We start from the raw sequence: 21,497 nt of genomic DNA, 5'->3' as shown, positions 1-21,497 counted from the left end.
TCGGGAAATATTTCCAGCAGGAGGAGGAGGAGGAAGGCTGAAGCTGCCACCGCGGAGGAGGGACGGCGGGTTTCTCCCTACCCGCGCAGCACCGCGGAGGGATGCGGAGGAAGGGGAGGCTGCCTGCGGCACGGGCCGGCTGAGCGCATCCCCGGGGCGTGTGTGTGTGTTTGCGCGCGCGCTCCCTCCATCCATCCCTCCATCTCTCCCTTCCTCCCTCCCTTCTCCCTCCCTCCCTCTCACCCTCCCGCCCGCCGCCGCGCCGCAGCCGCGCACCGGGGCTCCGCCACCCGCCCCGCCGCGATGCCCCGCCGCTGTTGAGCCGGCCCCGGCGGCGCCCGCTCCTGCCCCCCGCCAGGTAGGACCGCGACCGACCGCCCCCAGCCCTGTCCCCCGCCACCCCGCCACTGGTTTCTACACGGGGGAAGGATGGGGGAGGCGGGATGGGGGGCCCGGAGCCGTGGGGGAGCCCATGGGAAGGCAGGGGTAGGATGCTCCCCCCCTCCCAGCCCCGGGAATGCTTTTTGCAACCCAGCCGCGACACCTTTAGGCAGGCGATGGGGCTCGCCCCCCGGCCCCAATCCGCCGCCGGCCAATCGCGACATGTCGCGACGCGAGGCGCGGCTGCGGCGGGAGGTTACCGCCGCCCTACCCCAAGGGCCGGGCATTGCCGGGCAGGTGGGGCCGGGGAGGGGGCTGGAGCAAACCGCCTCCCCCCCTCTCGGGGGGCTTACGGGCATCTTTCCCCGTGCGCGGCGGCGGGGCGCGGTGCCTCCGCCTGGCGCGGCTGTTCGTGCCTCCAGGCAGGGCTGCTTTTCCTCCAGCCCCGGGGATTTCCGCCCTGAAACGGTTTTCGAGGTGAGTGGTCGAGGCACCTGCAGCCACGATGAAATTCCCATTTTTTTCATCTCGATCGGCGGGTGTTACTAAGGGCTGGCATTAAGCAGCGCTCATCACGTAGGCTTTGTCTAGGTAGAAGCATGGCTGGGGCTCTTCTGTCATCTCGAGTTTAATTCTTTAATCGTAGCCTTGTTGCTTCCCTCCCCTCCGAGCCATGCTAAGCAACCCCACGCTCAGCTCTGTCTCCAGGGTGAAAGCAAACTGCCAAAATGTTGTAGAAATGCAGCAAGCGCTAGGGAGAACTGGAATCTAAAAATGAAAGCTGTAGTAAAACCACAAGGTCACAGGCATGTGGGTGCAAGTGTTTGATTTCAGGGCTCCTCTTCGCTTGCGCTTCACAGGAAGCTGTTCCTCCAGTCCCAGATGTTGGAAATCGCAAGTCAGGCAATGGAAACGGGGGCTGAGAGAGGTTGGGGTTCTCTGTATGCTCTCCCAACACCTGCCTAGGCATTCATATGCTTTTTCTCACCAGCACAAAGAGAAGAGTTGCACTTTTTTTTAGAAATGGGAAGCTGGGACACTTGCATTTGATGTGATGATGGCGGCTGAGAGAAAAAGAGCTGTACTGTGTGGCTTTGGCTGGGGCAGTGGACATCACCAAAGAAAGGCAATTGTGTTCCCTTGGGTGCATCTGATAAACGTTTCTTTCTCCCCTTTTCCTTCCGACTGGTTCTTCAATAGCAGTTTTGCCCCTTTTCCAAATAGGGCAATAATCTATCATTTCTAGAGCCATAACGTACCAGCCAAGCCATGAACCCCCACCACCGTCTCCCCAGGAAAGTTGGTGCATTGCCTGACTTCTTTTATACCCCACCAGCTGTTTCTCTGGAGGCATAAACAACTCATAAGCCAGTGCTGGGGAGCCACGTTGCTCAAAGCTTTCTCTGTACTAGGGTTTGTGTTAAAGATATTTGAGGAGTTTCGATGTACTCTTTATGCTTGATGTCCCTGAATGCCAACACCGAGTAGCATTGTTTTAAGCTGATGAAACTTTCCTTGCTTCCTCTCTCCTCCACGTTCACTAAGCTTTTCATGATCTTTTGGCTGTGAATTGCTCCTGAGACTTCAATATTCACTGTCCTGCACCTGCCCAGCCTGCACCTAGTCTGCTCTCCTGGCACTGCTGTACATGGCACGGCATGAACTTGGCTCATGTCCTTGCTCTTGGGAGTCACCACAGCACCTTGCATGATGATAGGCACAGCCATTTCTCTGCCTCGTTGGGCCTGATCTGCTCAGGGCTGTCAGGGTTGCAATTTTCCAGCTTCGTATCTAGGACAGAATTTGGTTTTCTGCTGTGTTTTTTGGGGGATACAGTCCTGCTGGCTTACCAGGGAAAAGCCACTGTTCCCCAGCATCCTGATGAAACTCAGACTCTATAATAAAGCCCAGCGTTCCCCAAGGCATGAGCATCACTGGACAACCAACAGGTTTGTCATAGACAACACAAATGGCATGCGATACTGGCTCTCCTTGTGACTGATACAGGGAACAACCTGGAGCTCTGTTCAAGCTCAGTATGCTGTGATCTGCATGTGCTCACAGCTCATGGACATTGGTTCCCACAGCTGTGCAAATCCTAGCTGCACCTGGGTCTGCTGCAGGGTGCTCAGGGTGCCGTGCTGTCGGGACTCTGGCATCCCATATGGGCAGAGCTCACTGACTGGTCTTTCCCTTGACAAGGGCGAGTGGTATCTCTCCTGCTATTTTCAGGAAGCTTGTAGGAACTTGGCTTTCTCTGCTATCTCTATCCCTCTGGTGATTTTAGCTGAAATTGGGAGGAGGGGGGAGCAATGTGAACAGACAGACAGACGTGGAAACTGTGATTTCATATGCCTGGCTTCCTAAGGAAACCTGGCTACAAATAGAAGTGAGATTGCTGCTGCAAAGAGCTCCTGGGGAGACAGAGAAGGCGGGGGAGACTGGGGAGGAGGGAGGGGTGGTTAACCTGGCAGCCAAGGCCCAGCGCGCACCTGGTGGTCTAAAATCTGGGCATCTGCTCCGCACTAGCATTCAGCTCCCTCTAACGTCAGTGGTGCGAGGGCTGTACCTCTGGACAGTGACTGTTCTGGGAGGTGCCACCACCCTTCACCAGCCAGGGCTAGGCACCTAGCTGATGGATGGAGCATGCCAGGGTGGGCCTCCAGCCCAAACTAACCTGCCCAGCTCCTTTTTAGGACCGTGTCCAAACCACCTGGGTCCACAACCTGCACTCACCTCGGCCTTTCCCCACACACATTCCCAGGGATGTGTCTATTTGTCCCTGGGTGGGTGCAGGGAACTGGGGCTGGGGATTTGTCTCTGCTCCCTTGAAACTTTCTGCTCCTTCTTCCCACAGAGCCCAGGAGAGCATCCCGCTGCACAGGGGACCCATGCACAGCTACAAACCCAGGGCAAAAATGGACCTGGAGGGGAGAGCAGACACAGGCAGACAGAGAGGAAAGCAACAGGCCTGCTAGTTCCTCTCTCCTTGCCCCTATGGGGCATCTCCTGGCAGATGCTTCCTCCCCAGGCTACCCAGGAGCCTCAAGCTTATTAGCAGTGTTTTATCCTCCCAGCACTCACAGGAGGTGCTCTTCCCATTTTACAGAGGGAGACACAGGGCACAGTGAGACAAAGGGCTGCCCTGAGATCGCAGAGGGAGTCTGTCGGCAAGGCAGCCTTAAAGCTGGCTCCTGGAGACCAGGCAGATAGCAGCATGCTTAAATCAGCAAGGGAGATCCACAGGCAGAGGAAGGCATTAACAGCCCAGGAGGAATAATGGGGAAGAGCCTGATGATGCTTGATAAAGAAGAGACCAAAAGCAGGTGGTAGGGATAGAGAAATGGTCTGGAGACAGCAGTGAGTAGGAGGAGAGATGTAAAAAAAAAACCCCCACAAAACCAAAACCCACAACCCCAAAAGAAATGTAGTATTTGTCCCTTATTTCTCATAAGTCATGTTCCTTGCTGAGATCTTGAACCACAGGGGAAAGGGATGACTTGCCACTTGGTCTCCATGCGTTAAAAAGCAAGGCTGGAATCTCCCTGACAAACACTTCCAAGCTCAGTCTCAGGCTGCCCCCAAATTCGTCCAATCTGGCTGAAATGTTATATTGGGGATGTTTTATTTTCTCTATTTATCTGTTTATTTTGGAAAGTTGCTGGGGAGATTGTGGGAAGAGATTGGATGCTTCATTGAAGAGATAGGATACTTGGAAAAATCAGTTGCAGGCTGATCATTGTTCTAACTTTTTAATGTTCTTTACAGAAAACAGGGTGGCCTGGTGTGTATTTTACTTGATTGGCTTCATGGAGGGCTTGTGCCTCTGACTATATTTGGAAAGGTTTTGATGGTTTTTTGTACTGATGCAATCAGGATGCTGGTGGCCTGGAAATAATTTTCCTGATGTGGAGATCTGGAGGGTCATGGGCAGGGGATACCAACAGGCTGTGCTTGTTTTGGAGTGGCAGAGCTGGGTGGAAGGGAGAAGGAGCCGGGCACAGCCGAAACAGGGCTGTGAGCCAAGGGTTTTCCAAGCTGTGTTTAAAGTACTGTCACGCTGTGCAGCCCTGAGTAGCAACACGGTATTTGGACATAGCTGCTTTCCTCCACGGGCCTGGACGTACAGCCAGCGTGGCGGCACAGTCCTTCTCCTGCTTTGATAGGTAAAAATCACAGCTGAGATGAACTACTTTTTACCAAAGCTGTGCCACGGGTCAGAGTCGAGATCAGAAGTGAAGCCAGTGGAGCCTGTGCCTGCCTAGACAAATCTACAAGCACCCTGTACCTTGCAGGGCTGTTGGCATCCGTTTTGTGTCGCTGGGCTCTAGGAAGCTGGACTGAGGCTCTTGGCTGATTTACTGATTGATGGTCAGAGACCAGACAATTTGTTTGGGCTTTTTTTTTTTTTTACTTACAGTTATATCTTTTCCCAGCACACGCTTTGCTCGAGCTGCCCTGCAGTGGAAGAGATTGCTGCTTTCAATGAGGCACAGGTGTACAGGCTTCAGCATGGCCAGGAAGGGTGAGCAGGAGAGGAGAGGTTTGCTAGCCCTCAGGAGATGAGGCAGCGGGTACGAGTCCCACCCGTGGAGGCGAGGTGTGCAGCGCTTTCCCCAGGGAAGGCTAGTTATTGCTTGCAATAGGCTCTTAAATGCTGCTCTTCTGCAAGAGAAACAGGGAAAGCAGTGCTGTGACTTGGAGACTTCAGGCCTGACCTTGGGGTAGGAGCATAGGGCACATAACTTGAAACAGCCACTTTTGCCAGGGGACAGGGGGCACTTGTTGGCTAGGAGAGCCTGTCCTCTCACTTGGAGCCTTTTTTTGGGGTTGCTGTCTTTTCACCAGGGACACTGGCCGGGGAGTGAGTAGCTGGCTTGCTTTGAGGCTCTGCTTCTCTAGCTTGCAGGCTAGCTGTGCCTTGCAGTAGCTAGTAGCTGCTGCTTTGCCGCAGTTTTTTACCCCTCTGGCTGAAGAGAGACCATCTTTCTCCTGCCCCTGACACCAGCCAAAGGGGTTCTGCGCTGCCTTCCCCGTCTCCCTGCAGCAGTGCGCTCTCACCAGGAAAACACAGAATCACAGAATCAGAATCACAGAATCAACCAGGTTGGCAGAGACCTCGGGGATCATCGAGTCCAACCATTGCCCTGACACCACCATGTCAACTAGACCATGGCACTAAGTGCCATGTCCAGGCTTTTCTTAAACACATCCAGAGATGGTGACTCCACCACCTCCCTGGGCAGCCCATTCCAATGCCTAATGACCCTTGCTGAGAAGAAATGCTTCCTAATGTCCAACCTGAACCTCCCCTGGCGAAGCTTGAGGCTATGTCCTCTTGTCCTATCGCTAGCTGCCCGGGAGAAGAGGCCGACTCCCACTCCGCTACAACCTCCCTTCAGGTAGTTGTAGACTGCAATAAGGTCACCTCTGAGCCTCCTCTTCTCCAGGCTAAACAACCCCAGCTCCCTCAGCCGTTCCTCATAGGTCAGACCCTCCAGACCCTTCACCAGCTTGGTCACCCTCCTCTGGACTCGCTCCAACACCTCAACATCTTTCTTGAAGTGCGGGGCCCAGAACTGGACACAGTATTCAAGGGGCAGCCTCACCAGTGCCAAGTACAGAGGGACGATCACTTCTCTAGACTGGCTGGCTACACTATTCCTAATAGAGGCCAGGATGCCATTGGCCTTCTTGGCCACCTGGGCACACTGCTGGCTCATGTTTAGCCAGCTGTCAATCAGCACGCCCAGGTCTCTTTCCGCCGGGCCGCTTTCTAACCACTCTTCCCCCAGCCTGTAGCACTGCATGGGGTTGTTGTGGCCAAAGTGTAAGACCCGGCACTTGTTCTTGTTGAACCTCATGCCGTTGGTCTCGGCCCATCTATCTAACCTGTCCAGATCCCTCTGTAGGGCCTTCCTACCCTCCAGCAGATGGACACTCCCACCCAGCTTGGTGTCATCCTCTCTGTCTAGCTCTGACTATGTGATGGGGAAGGGCTGGCTGGGAGTCCTTGTGGTGTTGCAACATGCTCCCAGTTGTGACCCCAGAGCATGTTGAAAAGCAGCTGCTCGCATGTGAAGAGCAAACTTCCTACTGCCCTCCACTCACCCTGTGGAGAGCGGGTGCTGCTCCCACCTCCCATACACCAGTGACACAGCTGCAGGGACACCCTCTCCCATACAAGGTGGCAGTAAATTCACAGTAATGATGTTTGTTATGAAGCTGATGTCTCAGTGGGGTAAGCACTGTTGGGTAGCATTGGTATTGGCTGTAATGGTGTGAATACTGCTCTGGTATTACATCTGCTTTGTACAAATTTTCTGTCGAATGCTAGGAAAAAAATTCCCCATGGGAAGTATCTCACACTTTCTTTGTGTGGCCACTCATTCCTTGTGAGCCCAGGCCATTTCCTTTCTTGCCTAATCCTTCTTCTGTAATGAAAGTGTCTGGGCTAGCAGTGTTTTTTCAGTACTCTGAAAAATAAAGGTGCTACCAGCTTGTTGCAGATGGTCATAAACCTGTGTGTGATACACAGGTGTAGGAAAATAACAGGAAGTGTCTTACAGTGGATATTTCAAGGGTGAAGTGCTCAAGTAGTGATGGGACTTTTGGGAGGCTGCTGCAAAGGCAAAGCTGAGCTTTGCTGAAATGCAGAGCAGCTTTCAGACTCACTTTGCATGCAGCAACCAGCCAGCCTGGAGGAGCGTTGCTGACAGGGAAAGGTCAGAGCAGAGTCTAAAAGGCTGTTTTCTCCCCATCTGGCAGCTCCTGAGCTGGGGGGACTGGGGCACGAGCTAGCAGCAGGAGCTCTCTCCTACCAATTTGTAAAACCTAGAGCTCCCATGTCCAGCAAGGAGGCAAATATCTCTGCAACCCTTCTAGCCCTGCTGTGGGCAACAACTGCCCTCCTGGTGTTTCACAACACCGAGGGTTGGAATAAAGGCTAGACCAACATGCCTTGGCCAGGAGCTGCACCTAAACTGAGCTTGCCTTGAAGGGACCATGCAGCCTCTTGCAGGGTTTCCTCCATGACTGTGTAAAACCAACTTCTGGTGCCCTGGAGGAGCTTGTGCTCAAAGGGAAGGGACACAGCTGCAACTTCAGGAGAGCCCGAGTTGGGATCTGGCTCTCCTGGTTAGTTAGCTCCAGCTCTACCTGAAAGCTCTCAAGCAGCCGGTTCCAGGGAGCCCCAGGACAGCTCCACTCCCTTGGCGGTGAAAAGGGCTCCGGATGCTGCCCCTGGGCATGGGATAGTGCTTATGGGCAGGGATGTGCTGGCCTGGGGTGGTTTGGGCCTTTTCACCACACCGAGCCGAAGAGCAGCTTACATCCCTGCCTGATGCTGCCGTGATAAATCTGACCCGAGAGGCGTTGGGGGAGTGACGCCAAGGCCACGAGCACCATGGCAGGCAACGTTTGCTGGGGCTGATAACCTGGCATGCTCTGAATCAGCTACCGCATTTGCTTTTATTGCTGATGGCCGGGATGGGAAATGCAATTGAGACACCTTAATGAAAAGCTAACAAAGTTGGGTTTGGAGGGAGGGCTGGTGTTCTGGTAGCCTTGCTTCTTGTTAGAGCATAATATGAATGATTTGTCTGGAAATATTCCTACCACTGCGCCTGCAGCAGCACGCTGACCATGGGCCGAGACCCTATGCAAGTGCAGAGTAAGAGGGTCTCTGGGGACCAAGCTGTTTATTTTGGATTGTACAAATAAAGAAATGTTGCTAATTTTATAGCAGCTGCTTCTCAGAGATGTTTTGGGTGTCAGGCTCTGATTGTATGTGTGTAACCAGCATGCTGTGGCCAAGCATTTTCTAGCCCTCTGTAATTCCTGAGTCTGGTGTTAATAACGCTCATCGTGAATTGGTTCAAGTAGGAAAGCTGGTGAGGGTATGTGGATCTGGTTGATGACCACACCATAAAATGACGGAGAAAGCCCAGCATAGAGTTGGGGAATGCTACTGCCACTCAAAGAAGGGTCCTGGCACATTGCCAAGGCTGGTGGGCTTTTCTTCCAAAGCTCCAGCCTTTCCCCACCCATGTGAACTCTCCAGAAAACTTCCATATTTCTTATCTCCTGCTGTCTGAGGGAAAAATGTTGTTTGTACATGGTGAAGCTGGATGGGAAGGCCAGAAAGATGGATTGCTCAAATGCAAGCCTCTAGGCCTTTTTTCCTCCTGTTTAACAAAATATGGGACTTGAGTTAAAAATTAAAAAAAAACCCAAAACAACTTATATTAGAATGTTTGAAAGGGAAGAACATGGCAAATAAAGTTCAAGTGACTTATTAATCTGATTTAGTGGATGTCTTTTTACCTGGCTGAGACTTCCAGTGCTTGAATCCTTTTAAGACTGTAGAGTTGGTCCAAAGTGCGATGGGACTCTCCTATTCTTTATGACCTAAATCAGTGACCCAAAGCATAATATTTTCTCTAGAACCATCTGTTTCCTCTTCTTGCCAAGGGGATTTCACAATGCCTGGTTGCTCTGAATAATTGTACATGTGCAAGGATATGACTTGCCACAGGGAGAAAATAAACTGAACAAGGGCAGGTGGATGCTCTTGAGTTTTCTGTTGAAACTACTACCCTTTAGAAAGAGAAGGTGAAGAATCATGCAGCTGAGTAATATTTTATGCCCACACTAAATTTTTTTTAGCGTACGTATTTTAAAAAAAACTCAAAACTACACTTAGGAGCTATCTGGGATAAACAGAGTAGATAGCAAATCAGCCTGTGTTTTGACAGCCCCTTTATCAAATGTCTCCGAGACTTGGTTTGGAGCAGTGTGGAACACAGGAGTACAGATGTTGGGTGACTAATTCATGCTTCGACTAAGCTTCAATGACCATGAACACACATCTGTTTCAGCTTAGCGATCTGCCAAATGGCCTGCAACAAGGTACTCTTCTTTACAAACGTCATGTTTTCAATTTTTAACTTCAGATTTGTAAGCGGTGGCTACAGCCTGCGTTCTGGGAAGCAGAAGGTACCCAGGGACTGTGATCGGGGGAGCAATGTTCAGGGCTTCTGACTCCAGCAGTAAGAGCTTTTTGTAGCATTAGCAGGATTTCCAACGCAAACAACTCCTTTCTTTTAAATCTATCTTCATGCAGGAGACTTGCTTTTTCTTGTTCATCTTATCTGTTCTTATCACCCAGCTCTCCCGCTTGCTCACTTCCTGCTCTGTGTATCTTTTTCTTTTCTTAATTAGAAAATTGAGGGGTGGGGAGTCAGACCAAGAGTTCCTGGTGAAGAAATGCCATTTACAGAAAACTGTCTTGATAAATTCTCAGTATCCTTCTTCCAGCCCAATAATCCTACTACAGCATCCTTAAATAAAAGCAAATGCAGGAGAGGGCTTTGATCCATCATTACAATGTCTTTTTGTGGAGTAGATCCCGTAACACGAGTGCAGGATGGTACCCATTTCTTCCTCCAGGCAGTTCTTCACTTACGCGCAGCCCTGTCCCTGTGTAATATGCTGCTGCCCTAATGAGGAGGGGTGATTTTTGTGTCATGGGGGGTAAGGAGATGGGTGGTGGTGACCAGGTGCTTTTCTTCAAGGAGGTGTTGGTGTGTCCCTGTTTAGGAGGGTAAATGTTTCTCCCCAGGAACTCCTGCCGGGCTGTACTTTTGCAGTCATCAATGCATCATGTGTAGCCTGCTGTGTGGCTGGAGAGCTAGCCTGGTTCCCAGCTGTGCTGTAAAACAAGCCCTCTTTTAGGAGGAAGAGGGAGGTTGTGCTTAGCCATCCTGCTTGAGTCATGCTTGTGATGACCGGGCCCAGGTGACAGCTGGGATGCTGTCACTGGATGCAGCCTTTAGCGTGGATGGGTTGGTCTGTGTCTCCCAACGCATACAGCTGTGCAGCTGTCAGACCTTGCATTGCGTTTGCTGGAGACCAGGCAGATGGCAAATGGGAGGGTGAGACCTGCCAGGCGTTGCTGAGGCTGGACTTCGGGAGGTGTTGACTGGATCTCCTGCTTGTGTCCCATCTCTGATATGGGCCTGGGAATACCATCCTTCTCTTAGAAGTTGAAAACTAGGAATCTGGCTTTTATTGGCTAGTAAAATTGAGAATGTAACACTGAGCATGCTCAGGTTTTTGCACTAAGCAAAGGCATCTGTCTGTCAGTTTATGCACTGTTAACAAACTGCAAACCTCTTTAACAGCTCCTCTACACTGCTGGAAAATCCTGAGGCAGGACAAGTGCAAGTACTGCTGTCATGCCTCATGACTGATGTTGTACACGGAGCGATAAAGGCCCTTGAAGGGGAAGCCATCAAAGCTGACCTAGTGGGAAAAGAGCGCAGGGACAGGTTTCCTCTCAACGCATGCCAAGAGAGCCAGGCTTGGATGCATACGGGGCTCTTTCCAGTTTTGGGAAGGTGCAAAGCGATGCGCTGTGGAAGGAATGGCTCCAAAATCATTAATTAAAGACTGCCCTTCTGGTGCACCTTATGACCAAGTTACAGTTAAGAATAAGGTTTTGCCAGGGCTTGAGCTCACTTCATGCAGATTTCTGATGTGGAGTAGATGCTTGGGAGGACTGTGAGCAAGAAAAGCTCTGAAATATGTAGTTTATAGTGATTAAAAATGACAAGTATAAAAATATTTTTTAAAAATGATGGGGGCATGGTAGATTTCCCTGTCCTCTCCTGCTCATTTTCCTTCAAGAAAATGCAACTGAACAAATAGGCTTTCAGTGAAGAGAAAGGAAGTGGCATTAATCATCGTAGTAGCTAAAAGGGGTAGGTGCTAGCCCACTTGTTCAAATCTGCCCTTGTTCAGATAACTGAACTAGATGATTTGTACACAGAAAACACAAATGGGCTCATTAGATGGGTCTTCTTGAGTAACAGGGTAACTTGATTATATGTTTGGGAAAGATGAGAAATAAACAGGGTGTAGAGGAAAATCTTCTATCTGTGGTTCGCCTCGCTTAATGCATCTTTCCTCTTGTCTCTGCAGGTTAAGGACATTTGGGACCTGTTTGGTGGAAGCGGCCATGTCGCAAGCAAGTTACCCACCCACCTTCCCAGTGAGCTTCCAACTCCTGAGCATTGTGCTGGTGTCGCTCTTCCATGCAGACAGCATACATGCGGAGAGCCCCAGCGAATTGCCTGTGAACGACACTGAGGAGTGCACTGGCTCATACATCTGCAAAAAGGGTGTGATTTTACCAATATGGGAACCCCAAGACCCCTCATTCGGTGACAAAATCGCTCGGGCAACAGTGTATTTTGTAGCGATGGTGTACATGTTCCTGGGAGTATCTATCATAGCTGACCGTTTCATGTCCTCCATCGAAGTCATTACATCCCAAGAGCGGGAAATTACCATCAAGAAGCCCAATGGCGAGACCAGCAAAACCACGGTGAGGATCTGGAACGAGACCGTTTCCAACCTCACACTGATGGCCTTGGGTTCGTCTGCCCCTGAGATCCTCCTGTCTGTTATCGAAGTGTGTGGCCATGGCTTCACGGCAGGGGACTTGGGGCCAAGCACAATTGTGGGGAGTGCTGCATTTAACATGTTTGTCATCATTGCGATCTGTGTTTACGTTGTTCCAGATGGAGAGATAAGGAAGATCAAGCACTTGCGAGTGTTTTTTGTTACAGCGGCCTGGAGCATCTTTGCCTACACTTGGCTTTACATTATTTTATCTGTGTCTTCTCCTGGGATTGTGGAAGTTTGGGAAGGCTTGCTCACTTTCTTCTTCTTCCCCATCTGCGTAGTATTTGCCTGGATAGCTGACAGGAGGCTTTTATTTTACAAGTACGTCTACAAGAAATACCGAGCTGGCAAGCAGAGAGGCATGATCATTGAGCATGAGGGTGACCGGCCCTCCTCCAAAGCTGATATCGAGATGGATGGAAAGGTTGCTAATTCTCATGTGGAGAACTTTTTGGATGGGACACTGGTGTTGGAGGTAGATGAGAAAGACCAGGATGATGAGGAAGCTAGGAGGGAAATGGCTCGGATCCTGAAGGAGCTGAAACAAAAGCACCCCGATAAGGAAATTGAACAGCTTATAGAGTTGGCCAACTACCAGGTCCTGAGCCAGCAGCAGAAGAGCAGGGCCTTTTACCGTATTCAGGCCACTCGGCTCATGACGGGAGCTGGCAACATCTTGAAGAGACATGCTGCAGACCAGGCCCGCAAAGCCGTTAGCATGCACGAGGTCAACACTGAGGTGGCAGAAAATGATCCCATCAGCAAGCTCTACTTTGAGCAGGGTACCTACCAGTGTCTGGAGAACTGTGGCACTGTCGCCCTGACCATCATTCGCCGGGGAGGCGACTTGACCAACACGGTTTACGTTGACTTCCGGACAGAGGATGGGACGGCCAATGCCGGCTCTGACTATGAGTTCACTGAAGGGACAGTGGTCTTCAAGCCTGGAGAGACCCAGAAGGAAATCCGTGTTGGCATAATCGACGATGACATATTTGAGGAGGATGAGAACTTCCTGGTCCATCTCAGCAATGTCCGCGTGAGCACTGAGGCCTCAGATGAGGGCATTCTTGAGTCCAGTCGTGTCTCAACACTTGCCTGCCTGGGATCACCATCTACTGCCACTGTCACCATCTTTGACGATGACCACGCTGGCATCTTCACCTTTGAGGAGCCAGTAACACATGTCAGTGAAAGTGTGGGGACCATGGAAGTGAAAGTGTTGCGAACCTCTGGTGCACGAGGAAATGTTATTGTGCCCTACAAAACCATTGAAGGCTCAGCCAAAGGTGGAGGAGAGGACTTTGAAGACACCTGCGGGGAGCTGGAGTTCCAGAACGATGAGATAGTGTAAGTGAAGGTTTTATTTGTAACTTACAGGCTCTGGTTCTCCTGAAATTAAATGCACATGGCTTCCAGAGCTGAACTGGAGATGTTCAAGTGCCAGCGTGTTGCAGTAAGCCATGAATGGCCTTATACGTGCTTTGGGGAGCCTGAAATGCTGCGTTCCTGCTTTGCTAACAGACCAGAGAGTGATGCCAGCTCAGGGGCACCCCACCCTTCCAGCAGCAGGGAGGTGGGACTCTCACTGGTTTGTGAGCCCAGCCTCCTGCACCCTACACATGTGCTGAGCAGATCTCTAGCACTTCAGCTCTACAGTGGAGCAGAGAACAAAACCGAGCTGGCTGTTACCGCTCAGTCACAAGGACCTGTCTTGTGAAGGGCCTAAACTGAGTGTATGACTTGTGGTACCTACTGCCCTTTGACTGTCGAGGGTCAGATAATTCGGGACTGGGCCACAGTCTGTTCCACTGATGCTCTCTTCAGGGCTTTGGTGAAGGTCACTTCATGTCCTCCTCTTCTAAAGGCTGCAGGCCTGAGTCATTGTCCGATGCATGTCCTGAAAAAGTATGGGCATGCAGAGAAGCCTCATGGTTGGGATGCAACTGCAGCCATATTTGGCTGCTTGCAAATAAAAAAGAGGCTGAAAGCTGTTGGAGGCTACTCCTCCAGCAGGAGCATCTACAGTGCTACAATGTAGCATCTACATTGCTAAGTAGATGGTGGAAAAATTATTAGTTCTGTAGCCTTGTTTATTACGTTGTGTGGAGAATATAAATTAGCCAGTAAATCATAGTAGAAAACATCTATCCTTGGGTATGTCATGAAGACATTTCCTTGCTCAGCTGGGGCTCTGGGAGGAGCAAGAGTTGAGAGTTGTGTTTTTCTAGCCTCAGGCTCTTTCTACACTGAAGTCTGTGTCTGTAGATCAGTCCCTGCCAACAATAAACTCTGAAGCACAAAACCACTGTGGTGAACTTGGAGCAGTCACTGATAAAGGGCATTGCTGTGTCACGGGAGAGCTAAATGTTGGCTTGGGTGTTGCATATCATGCAGCTGGTCTCTTAGGAGCTGAGACAGACCCATGATGAGTGCGAGAGTGGGCCTTATATTCCGTTACTTGTATCTGCTCCGTGTGCACAGGGAGAATGAAGCAAAAGGGGGAATCATAGAACTTCTTGAAGCAGGGAGAAAGAAAAAGTGATTTGTAGTTGTCAGGCAGGGTATTAGACTAGTTGGGGTTTTGACTTCTCAGGAAAAATTGAGCAAGAACTTCACAGCTCCAGCAATCTGGAGGCCAGAACATGCATGTTGCTCACACAAGGGTCAAGAGCGCACGATAACGCCATTATTTCTGGCTCTGGCAGAGAGTCAGCTCTGCAGGGTGTATGTAAGGGGGAGATGGCACATGCCTTGCCAAAGAACTTGCTTGCATTAAGAAGAGAGGAATGCAGTTATTTGATTTTTTTTTCATTTTGGGAGAAGCAGGGAGTTGTCTGCAGAGGTGCAATGAGCTAGGCTGTAAGGATATCCCCCGAAGGCTCTTTACTTTTTAACCAGGTCACTCAGTGCTAGCAAAACTGGCCTACTGGCAGGAAGACTTTGATGTTTGGTCTCAGTTCCCCCAGAATGTGACGTGTTTACATGGCAGGCCAAACACATGGCTGCAGGCTCTGTGACAATGCTCAGAGGGTCTTGGGCTTCCCCCTGGTCTCAGATCCATCACTCTGGCCAGGATCTCTGTGCTATCCTTCCTGAAAGGCAGGTACTGTCACCTGTGTCTGCGTGCCTGTTTTGATGCTCACACTGAGATGCGGGTTTTTGCAGAGGGACAGCGGTGCCTTCTCCCCAGTGTTGCGCCAGGGCCCTCTGTGCTGTGCCTACTGCCTCTGCTGGTGGCTTTTCCTCCGCTAAGCTGTTCACTGCTACTTTTGCCAACCGCCAGTAACGAAGGGATGTGCTGGAAACAGGCAGACCACATCCTGTTGGAGCTGCTGCCTGGCCTCCTGGGGCGTGCTGGTTTGCCCTCCCCATGGCGGTGAGCCTCCTCCTTCCTTTTCTTACTGGCTGTCAGCATGTGCATGGTAAACAAGAAACGGGGGGAAACAGCTCTCTTAGAAACCCAAGCGTATTTTTTTTCCCTGCAGACGCCAGGGCATTGCCATCATATCTCTGTAGCCTTTAAACTGTCTCTCCCTGAAATCACAGGGAGGGACAGTATATGGGAAGCACCGCTTTAGGAGTTTGCAGCCTGGTACAGATGAGGGCTTGGGGAATGGGGTGGGAGGAGGTGGCAACTGCAGGACCATATGTTGACCAAGGGCCTTGCTCCATTCAGGTGGGAGAGGACATGCACATACCTTATTTTTCTGAGAGAGGGATGAAACTGATTGTACAAATTGCAATCTATTCCTGCGCCTGAAAGGCAGTAGGTATTCATCTAAAACTTAGCTGCTACTGTCCATGTTCAGGTGTTGGATGGTACAATCTGACTTGCAGAAGATTTCCTGCAGGCCCATGTTTGCCTGGGCACAAGTTTAGGACAGCCCTGCAGCACAAAGGCGTTGTGGTCCTGAAGCTGAGGTGCTGCTTACCGGCATCCTCACTTGGAAGAATTTGCTCTAATGGGAATAAAGAAGATGTGCTAGCACAATATGTGGATTATAGAGCTTGTTTGGTATGTCATTGTTAGTGCTGTGCTTCAGCTAAATCTCAGCTCTGTAGAATGGTGCAATTCCCCAGCACGTTTGATTCAATAAAGTTCTAAAACTTCAGGTTTTCCCATGCTCTGGTGGCCAAGAGGTGGCTTTGCTGCCCTTTCTAAAGGTCTTTAGTGTCTCCAGCTCTGCCATTTTAGGCTGTATTAATCAGTTTGATAAAATCGAGTAAGATGTGTTTTTCTGGGGCACTAACAACAAACACAGGGCAGTGCAGGGGGACACAAGGATGAACGAAAACTGTGTACAAACCTCTATTATTAGAAGGCTGGCTTGCTGGTAAGTCCCAGTAAAATTAGAAAGCACTGGGAGGGTCCTGATCTTCTGGAGGCCTTCCTCCAGTTCCCAAAAGGCCCAATTACGTAACATGTTGTTTGTTTGCAGCGTCCAGAGAGACTTTCCCATTTTGCAATCTGTTGATATCCCCTTTCCCAGAGCACGCAAAATAGCTGTGTAACTGCTGAAGCTCTCCTGTGCATTTAAACAAAGATCTCATTCCGATGCTACCAAAAAAGAAGTATAATGGAGATGTTGGTCCTCCTATGGAACATTTTATCCCAGCACTGCCTGGTAGGCTTTTGGAGTGATGCTTTTCTGCTCCTTGCTCCTGAAGCACAGCTTGTGTGTTCAATGGGTTCATGTTGACAAGTGAAAGAAACAGCATTTAAATGTGTTTTGCAAAGGGGTTAGCTGGGTTTGCACCACAGATTGTTCCAAGCTGTGTGGGAAAGCTAAAGATGCCTGACTTGGGTCTCAGCAAGGTCAGTCTCAGTAGGTACCTGGGACTCTGAGACATTGGTGTAGGACAGGGTGCTATGATTTAAGGTGTAAGAGAGAGCCTTTCCTCTGGGGCCATCCTCGACAAGGTGACTACAGCCTTGTCTTGCAACTCCATTAATGATTAAAGCTTTCTTGATGACAACGTGGAGAAGATGTAGTTGCAGGCTCTTCCTGCCCACCCGTCTACCACAGCTATTGTGATCATAGAAGAGGTCACCAGTTCGTCTGGCCAGTGTATTTTTATCTCCTGACTGAATGCCAAATAATGCAAAAGAAGTCCAGCCTCCTATCTTAGAGGAAGCAATCCTTCCCCCAGCTGATGGGATCTCTTCTCCTTGCTGTCTCAAAGCATCAGAAGGGGTACCTCTTCCAGATGTGACTGCAAAGCTATATGAAAACTGCGTGTTCTTTCATGTTCAAAAAATAGTAATTTTTCTAGAGATAACATTGTAACTAGAGATCTTTTACAATCTGCATTCCAGATGTCTGCACCCACACCCCGCAAAAGAAAAGTTTTTACTGCATTAATAAGTCAATGAGGAAGACGGTACACACAATTATATGGATAACCAATTAAACTGGTATTTCACCTATGCGGTTGCACCTGTAAATGCATGGAGAATCTTATGTCAATAGATCTTGCAGTTCATAATATACAGTTTAGCTGTTTTTATAAAAAGTGTCTGCTGTAGGTTTAGGAAGTGACGCTCTTGGCCCATTGAATTTGATTTGTCCAAGCCAGCTTTGGCATTTCTCTGGAAGCACAAATCTAGGAGCCAAATGCTAACAGTGACACAAACATCAGCTAAATACTCTGATTTTTTAGGGAAAGTGTCCCTAGGGACCACATAGCCTCCCTCTCAAGAGACCTTTAAAAACGTCAATGTCAATAAATACAGATTGTGGCAGGGGGGGAACCAAGTGGTACTGCTTTTTTAACTTCCCTTTTTCTTTTCCAAAAGAAGCTGGGTGAGAAATTTCTAAAGAAACAGCAAAAATAAAATCCTGACTCAGCCCTGGGACCTCTCTAGCTCAGTTTTGCATCTGTGGCCTGCAGCTTCAGAGAAGAAAATGAAACCTCCAGCATGCTCAGCCTTGTAGTAGGACGCCATCGAAGAGCAGAGAGTCTTCTGATGTGGCAGAGAGACCGCTGTAAACCAGGCTGAATGTGAAGGAAACAAACATTCCCCTTTTCATGTTTCATCGTTGGACACATTATCTCTCTCTCTCTGTCCGTCCCACTTGGTTTGTGTGGGTCAGTGTGCATCCCCTCCCTCGCAAGCCCTGGCTTGCGCAGGGTTAATGCCTGGAGGCACAGTGTGAGATATCAAAACAGACCAAACAAAGATTAAACTCTTATTTGGCCTGCTTCCAGCGCCCAGCTTGGGTTTTAGAGCATGTTTTCCCCTTGCCACCACCAGTCTTGCCTGGCCCAGTGGGACTCGCAGGCAGTTCAAATACGGCCACCAGTTCCTAGGTCTGGGGTCCTTGGCAGGAGCACCCAGTGCCCTGGGTCTGTCCATCTTACGGGAGGTGGCCCTGGCCATGGTCCACAGCAGGGAGCTGAGCACGTGTGTAGCACCAGGCTGGGGCATGTCGTGGGGGCTTGTTTCCCTTTCCAGGGGAGTTTTGGGGAGAAGTTCCCTGGGGCTGAAATGTATCATTGCTTTGGGTCCTGAAGGCCAAAAGCTAGTGGTCCCCTCTTCGGGGGGGAAGACACAGCTATAACAGGGTGAGCTGCCCTTTCCTTTTCTCCTCCTTGTTCACACAATGTTTAATCTTTTCTGAACACTCCTAAAATATTAGCCTTAATATCTCCCAGCCATGTGCATCTCAAACTGCTCTGCTCCTGTGTCAGTTGCACTGGACAACCCCCACATTTCCATTAGGAGACAGCAAGGAAATAAGGCCATGTGGTGTTCACAGACCTTCCCCTTTCCCCTGCACTCAAGTGCCTGCCAGTGCTTGCTGTTGTCCTGTGCACATGGACTGGGCACCGAGTGATACAGACATGGTGTGTATGGAAAAAATCACTCCCAAGTGCCACGTCAGGTCTTGGGCCTGCAAAGCGCATATTCGCAGCTGTGTCTTTAAGTGTCTTATGGCCCGATCTGGTCCTCTCCTCCCCAGAGTAAGGCCAGTGGGTGTGCCCCTGTGGCATGCCATCATGGTCTTGTGGGACAAGTCCTGCCCATAGCTTGCTTGGGGAGGGTGAGCACAGGATGCTGTCTGTGCCGTTTGCCCAAATAAGTCATGAAATCTAGAAACTTGATTTGATGATGTCCCCTGTGGAGGGGATTAGGCAGCGAGGTGGTGTTATTGGATGAAGCGAGTTGTGCCAGCACATCACTGGGGGGAATAAGGGGGGAGAAGGGTGAGGACAAGAGTGGTTAACTCTCACTGAAGAACTGACACAGTTTTTGTCCTTGAAAAACCAATGTTTCCTTATTTGTAATGAGCTGTTGTTGGCAATTTACTGCTGCCAGCTGCATCTCTGTGGTTGATTAAGGGAGCTTGGATCTTAAATGTGTTATAACTCTCCGAAAGCCATTGAGAGGCAGTTATTAGCTTCATCAGGGCCTGTGTACACATCCACTGTGCTCCTTTATGAAAAGGCTACCTATGAAATGCATTGTAGTCATTTATAAAACACTGGATCTAGGCTTGTTTTAAGAAATTAAAGCAGCAACCCTAGCGAAGCTTGTTGGCGTGGGAAAGAGTTATCTTGGAGTGAAGCGCTGCTCTGTAGCTCCTTGCTGGGGAGACGAGAGTGGGGGAGAGGAGAAGCCCCATACCCCTTTGCAGACTCTCTTCTTTCCCTGGCATGTGCTTGAGCACTGCTGGCAGCAGCATTAGCACCAGCTGTGATATGCAGGTCTTATCAACAGAGCAGGGATCCATCCCTCTCCCTCCTGTGCACATGGGATCCTTTACTGTGGCAAATCCTTGAGCAGGGAGAGGTAGATAGTTGGTACATTAGACCACGATGCAAGTGCTGAGCTCAAGTTGTGCCTCTGCCTTGGCAATAGGCTTCTTTCCTCTGACACTTTCCCCCCCAGGTTTGACCTTGGTGGATGACATGCAAGTAGTTTTCTTCCAGCAGCAGGGTTGCATTTGCGGGCTTAAAATAAGAACGACAGAACAAAAAGCAGACAGCTGACCACAGCCGGCATCCAAGCATCTGTGCAGATGGGCAGAGAAACATCTGCTGTCATCCAAAGTCAAACAGAGAGGAGAAGCTGGACTTGGCAGACAACTGGCTGAGTCAGAAACAGACCCTACCCAGGGGGAGAGGCTGAGCCCAGAGGCATCATCCCGCCCTGCAGGCGGATGGAGTGCTACCTCCCATCTCTCTGCTGTCGGAGGGATGTGATGTTGTACCAGGGGTGATACACAGTCTTCCATGTCTGTGTCTGCCTTGTATGAGTTCCTACTTTGCTCATACCAAGGACAAAATTGCATGTTCACTAGTAAGGACACGCACATCGCTGCTGTGCAAGGGGAAAGACATCTATGCTATCCCTTGTCTCTGCTCCTTCCCCTGTTCTCCAGCACCATAGGATCACTGTGTTAGCTTAACCTTCACAGTCTGGTCTTGCTGAACCGCTGGTATTTCTACAATACTCTCAGATGAGGAGCTTTGATTAAAAGTTAGTCTTTCACAGCCACAGTGTTTGTAATGGCCGGGTGCATGGCCTAGCTGCACTGGTACTAGTGGGTACGTTATGTTCTCTGCTTTGCAGTCTCAGGCATGGTTGGAGTTAAGGTCAGCCCTCTCCAAGTCATAAATGCCATTTAGCCTGAGGACATCTTGGGAGATATCAAAAACTCTACTAATAATATTTCTGACACTGACATTGGAGGCGTTGCACTGGTTTCCGAGAATGGCAATGCTGGATCCTGGGTGACAACAAGTAATAATGGCATTCTCTGTTTTAAAAATATCGTAGCGTAAGAGAGAAAATATTCCCACTGCTGTGCAAGTAAGAGGGTGACCAGCACATGCCTCCTCCATCCAGTCCCTATATGGTTCCATTCCCATAGTGTCTGGACTCCTTCCTACACAATCAAAGTAACAATAAAATGTGTCTGGCAATGAGAAACAAAGCAATAAGAACAGGGGCACAGACTGGATCCCCGTGAACTGGGTGCTGGAAGGAGAGAGATGGAGCTCATGGCACACGCCTGCCCCATCAGAGCAAAGTCCTTTCCAGGGGAAGGTCCTCTTGAGTGCAGATGCTCTCAGATGGCAGAGGATGGAGATGGGCTGAGTGGAGTCCAGTGCAGAGATACTACCTTTGGGGTTTTTTTATAGAGGTGTTTTAAATTTTAAAGTCAGGAAGCTTCTTTGCTCTTTGGAGTGCTTGAGTGATTCCTCTGGTTATTTGCTCCTGTTACAACACTGATGTGCGGTAGTCACACACTGTGCTGTTTTGGGGTCATGCGATGTGGCTCTAAATTAACCACAGGCACTGTACGCCCCGAGGAGAGCCTTGTCCCAGAGCCCGGGTGCACCGTCACCAGGTGACAAAGCTGTTGTCTTGCTGGCTGGGATGTTAGAAGGACATGAAGTTTCTTGCTGGGTCCAGAACAAAACAAAAAAAAAAGGATTGATATGCTCTGAGTTCTTTTCCAATCTCTGTTGCTTGCTTCCAGGAGAACAAAATAGTTACACATTGGGCCTTTGCAAACAATTTGAAGTAGAAATATATCGATCCATTAAAGTGCTCATCAGCCCCTCAAACTGGCCAAGCAGCTTCTCAGCTTCACAATGCTAATGGCCCCACTCCTCAGCCTGTGCAGGCGTTT

General features: G+C 50.0%; 1 protein-coding gene across 1 annotated transcript in view; it reads left to right on the top strand.

Moving 5' to 3' along the window:
- The first annotated feature begins 283 nt into the window (after window positions 1-283).
- SLC8A1 (solute carrier family 8 member A1) overlaps window positions 284-21,497 on the top strand; it is a 127,912-nt gene continuing 106,698 nt past the window's right edge. The window contains 2 exon segments of the mRNA XM_068424317.1: window positions 284-358; window positions 11,365-13,200. Coding sequence (XP_068280418.1) covers window positions 11,402-13,200 — 1,799 coding nt within the window. The 5' untranslated portion in view covers window positions 284-358; window positions 11,365-11,401.

Source organism: Nyctibius grandis, chromosome 1 (genome assembly GCF_013368605.1).
Source record: "Nyctibius grandis isolate bNycGra1 chromosome 1, bNycGra1.pri, whole genome shotgun sequence".
In the NCBI taxonomy this organism is placed as follows: domain Eukaryota; kingdom Metazoa; phylum Chordata; class Aves; order Nyctibiiformes; family Nyctibiidae; genus Nyctibius; species Nyctibius grandis.
Note: the sequence above shows the minus strand (reverse complement) of the source record. Positions and strands in the feature narration are given on the sequence as shown.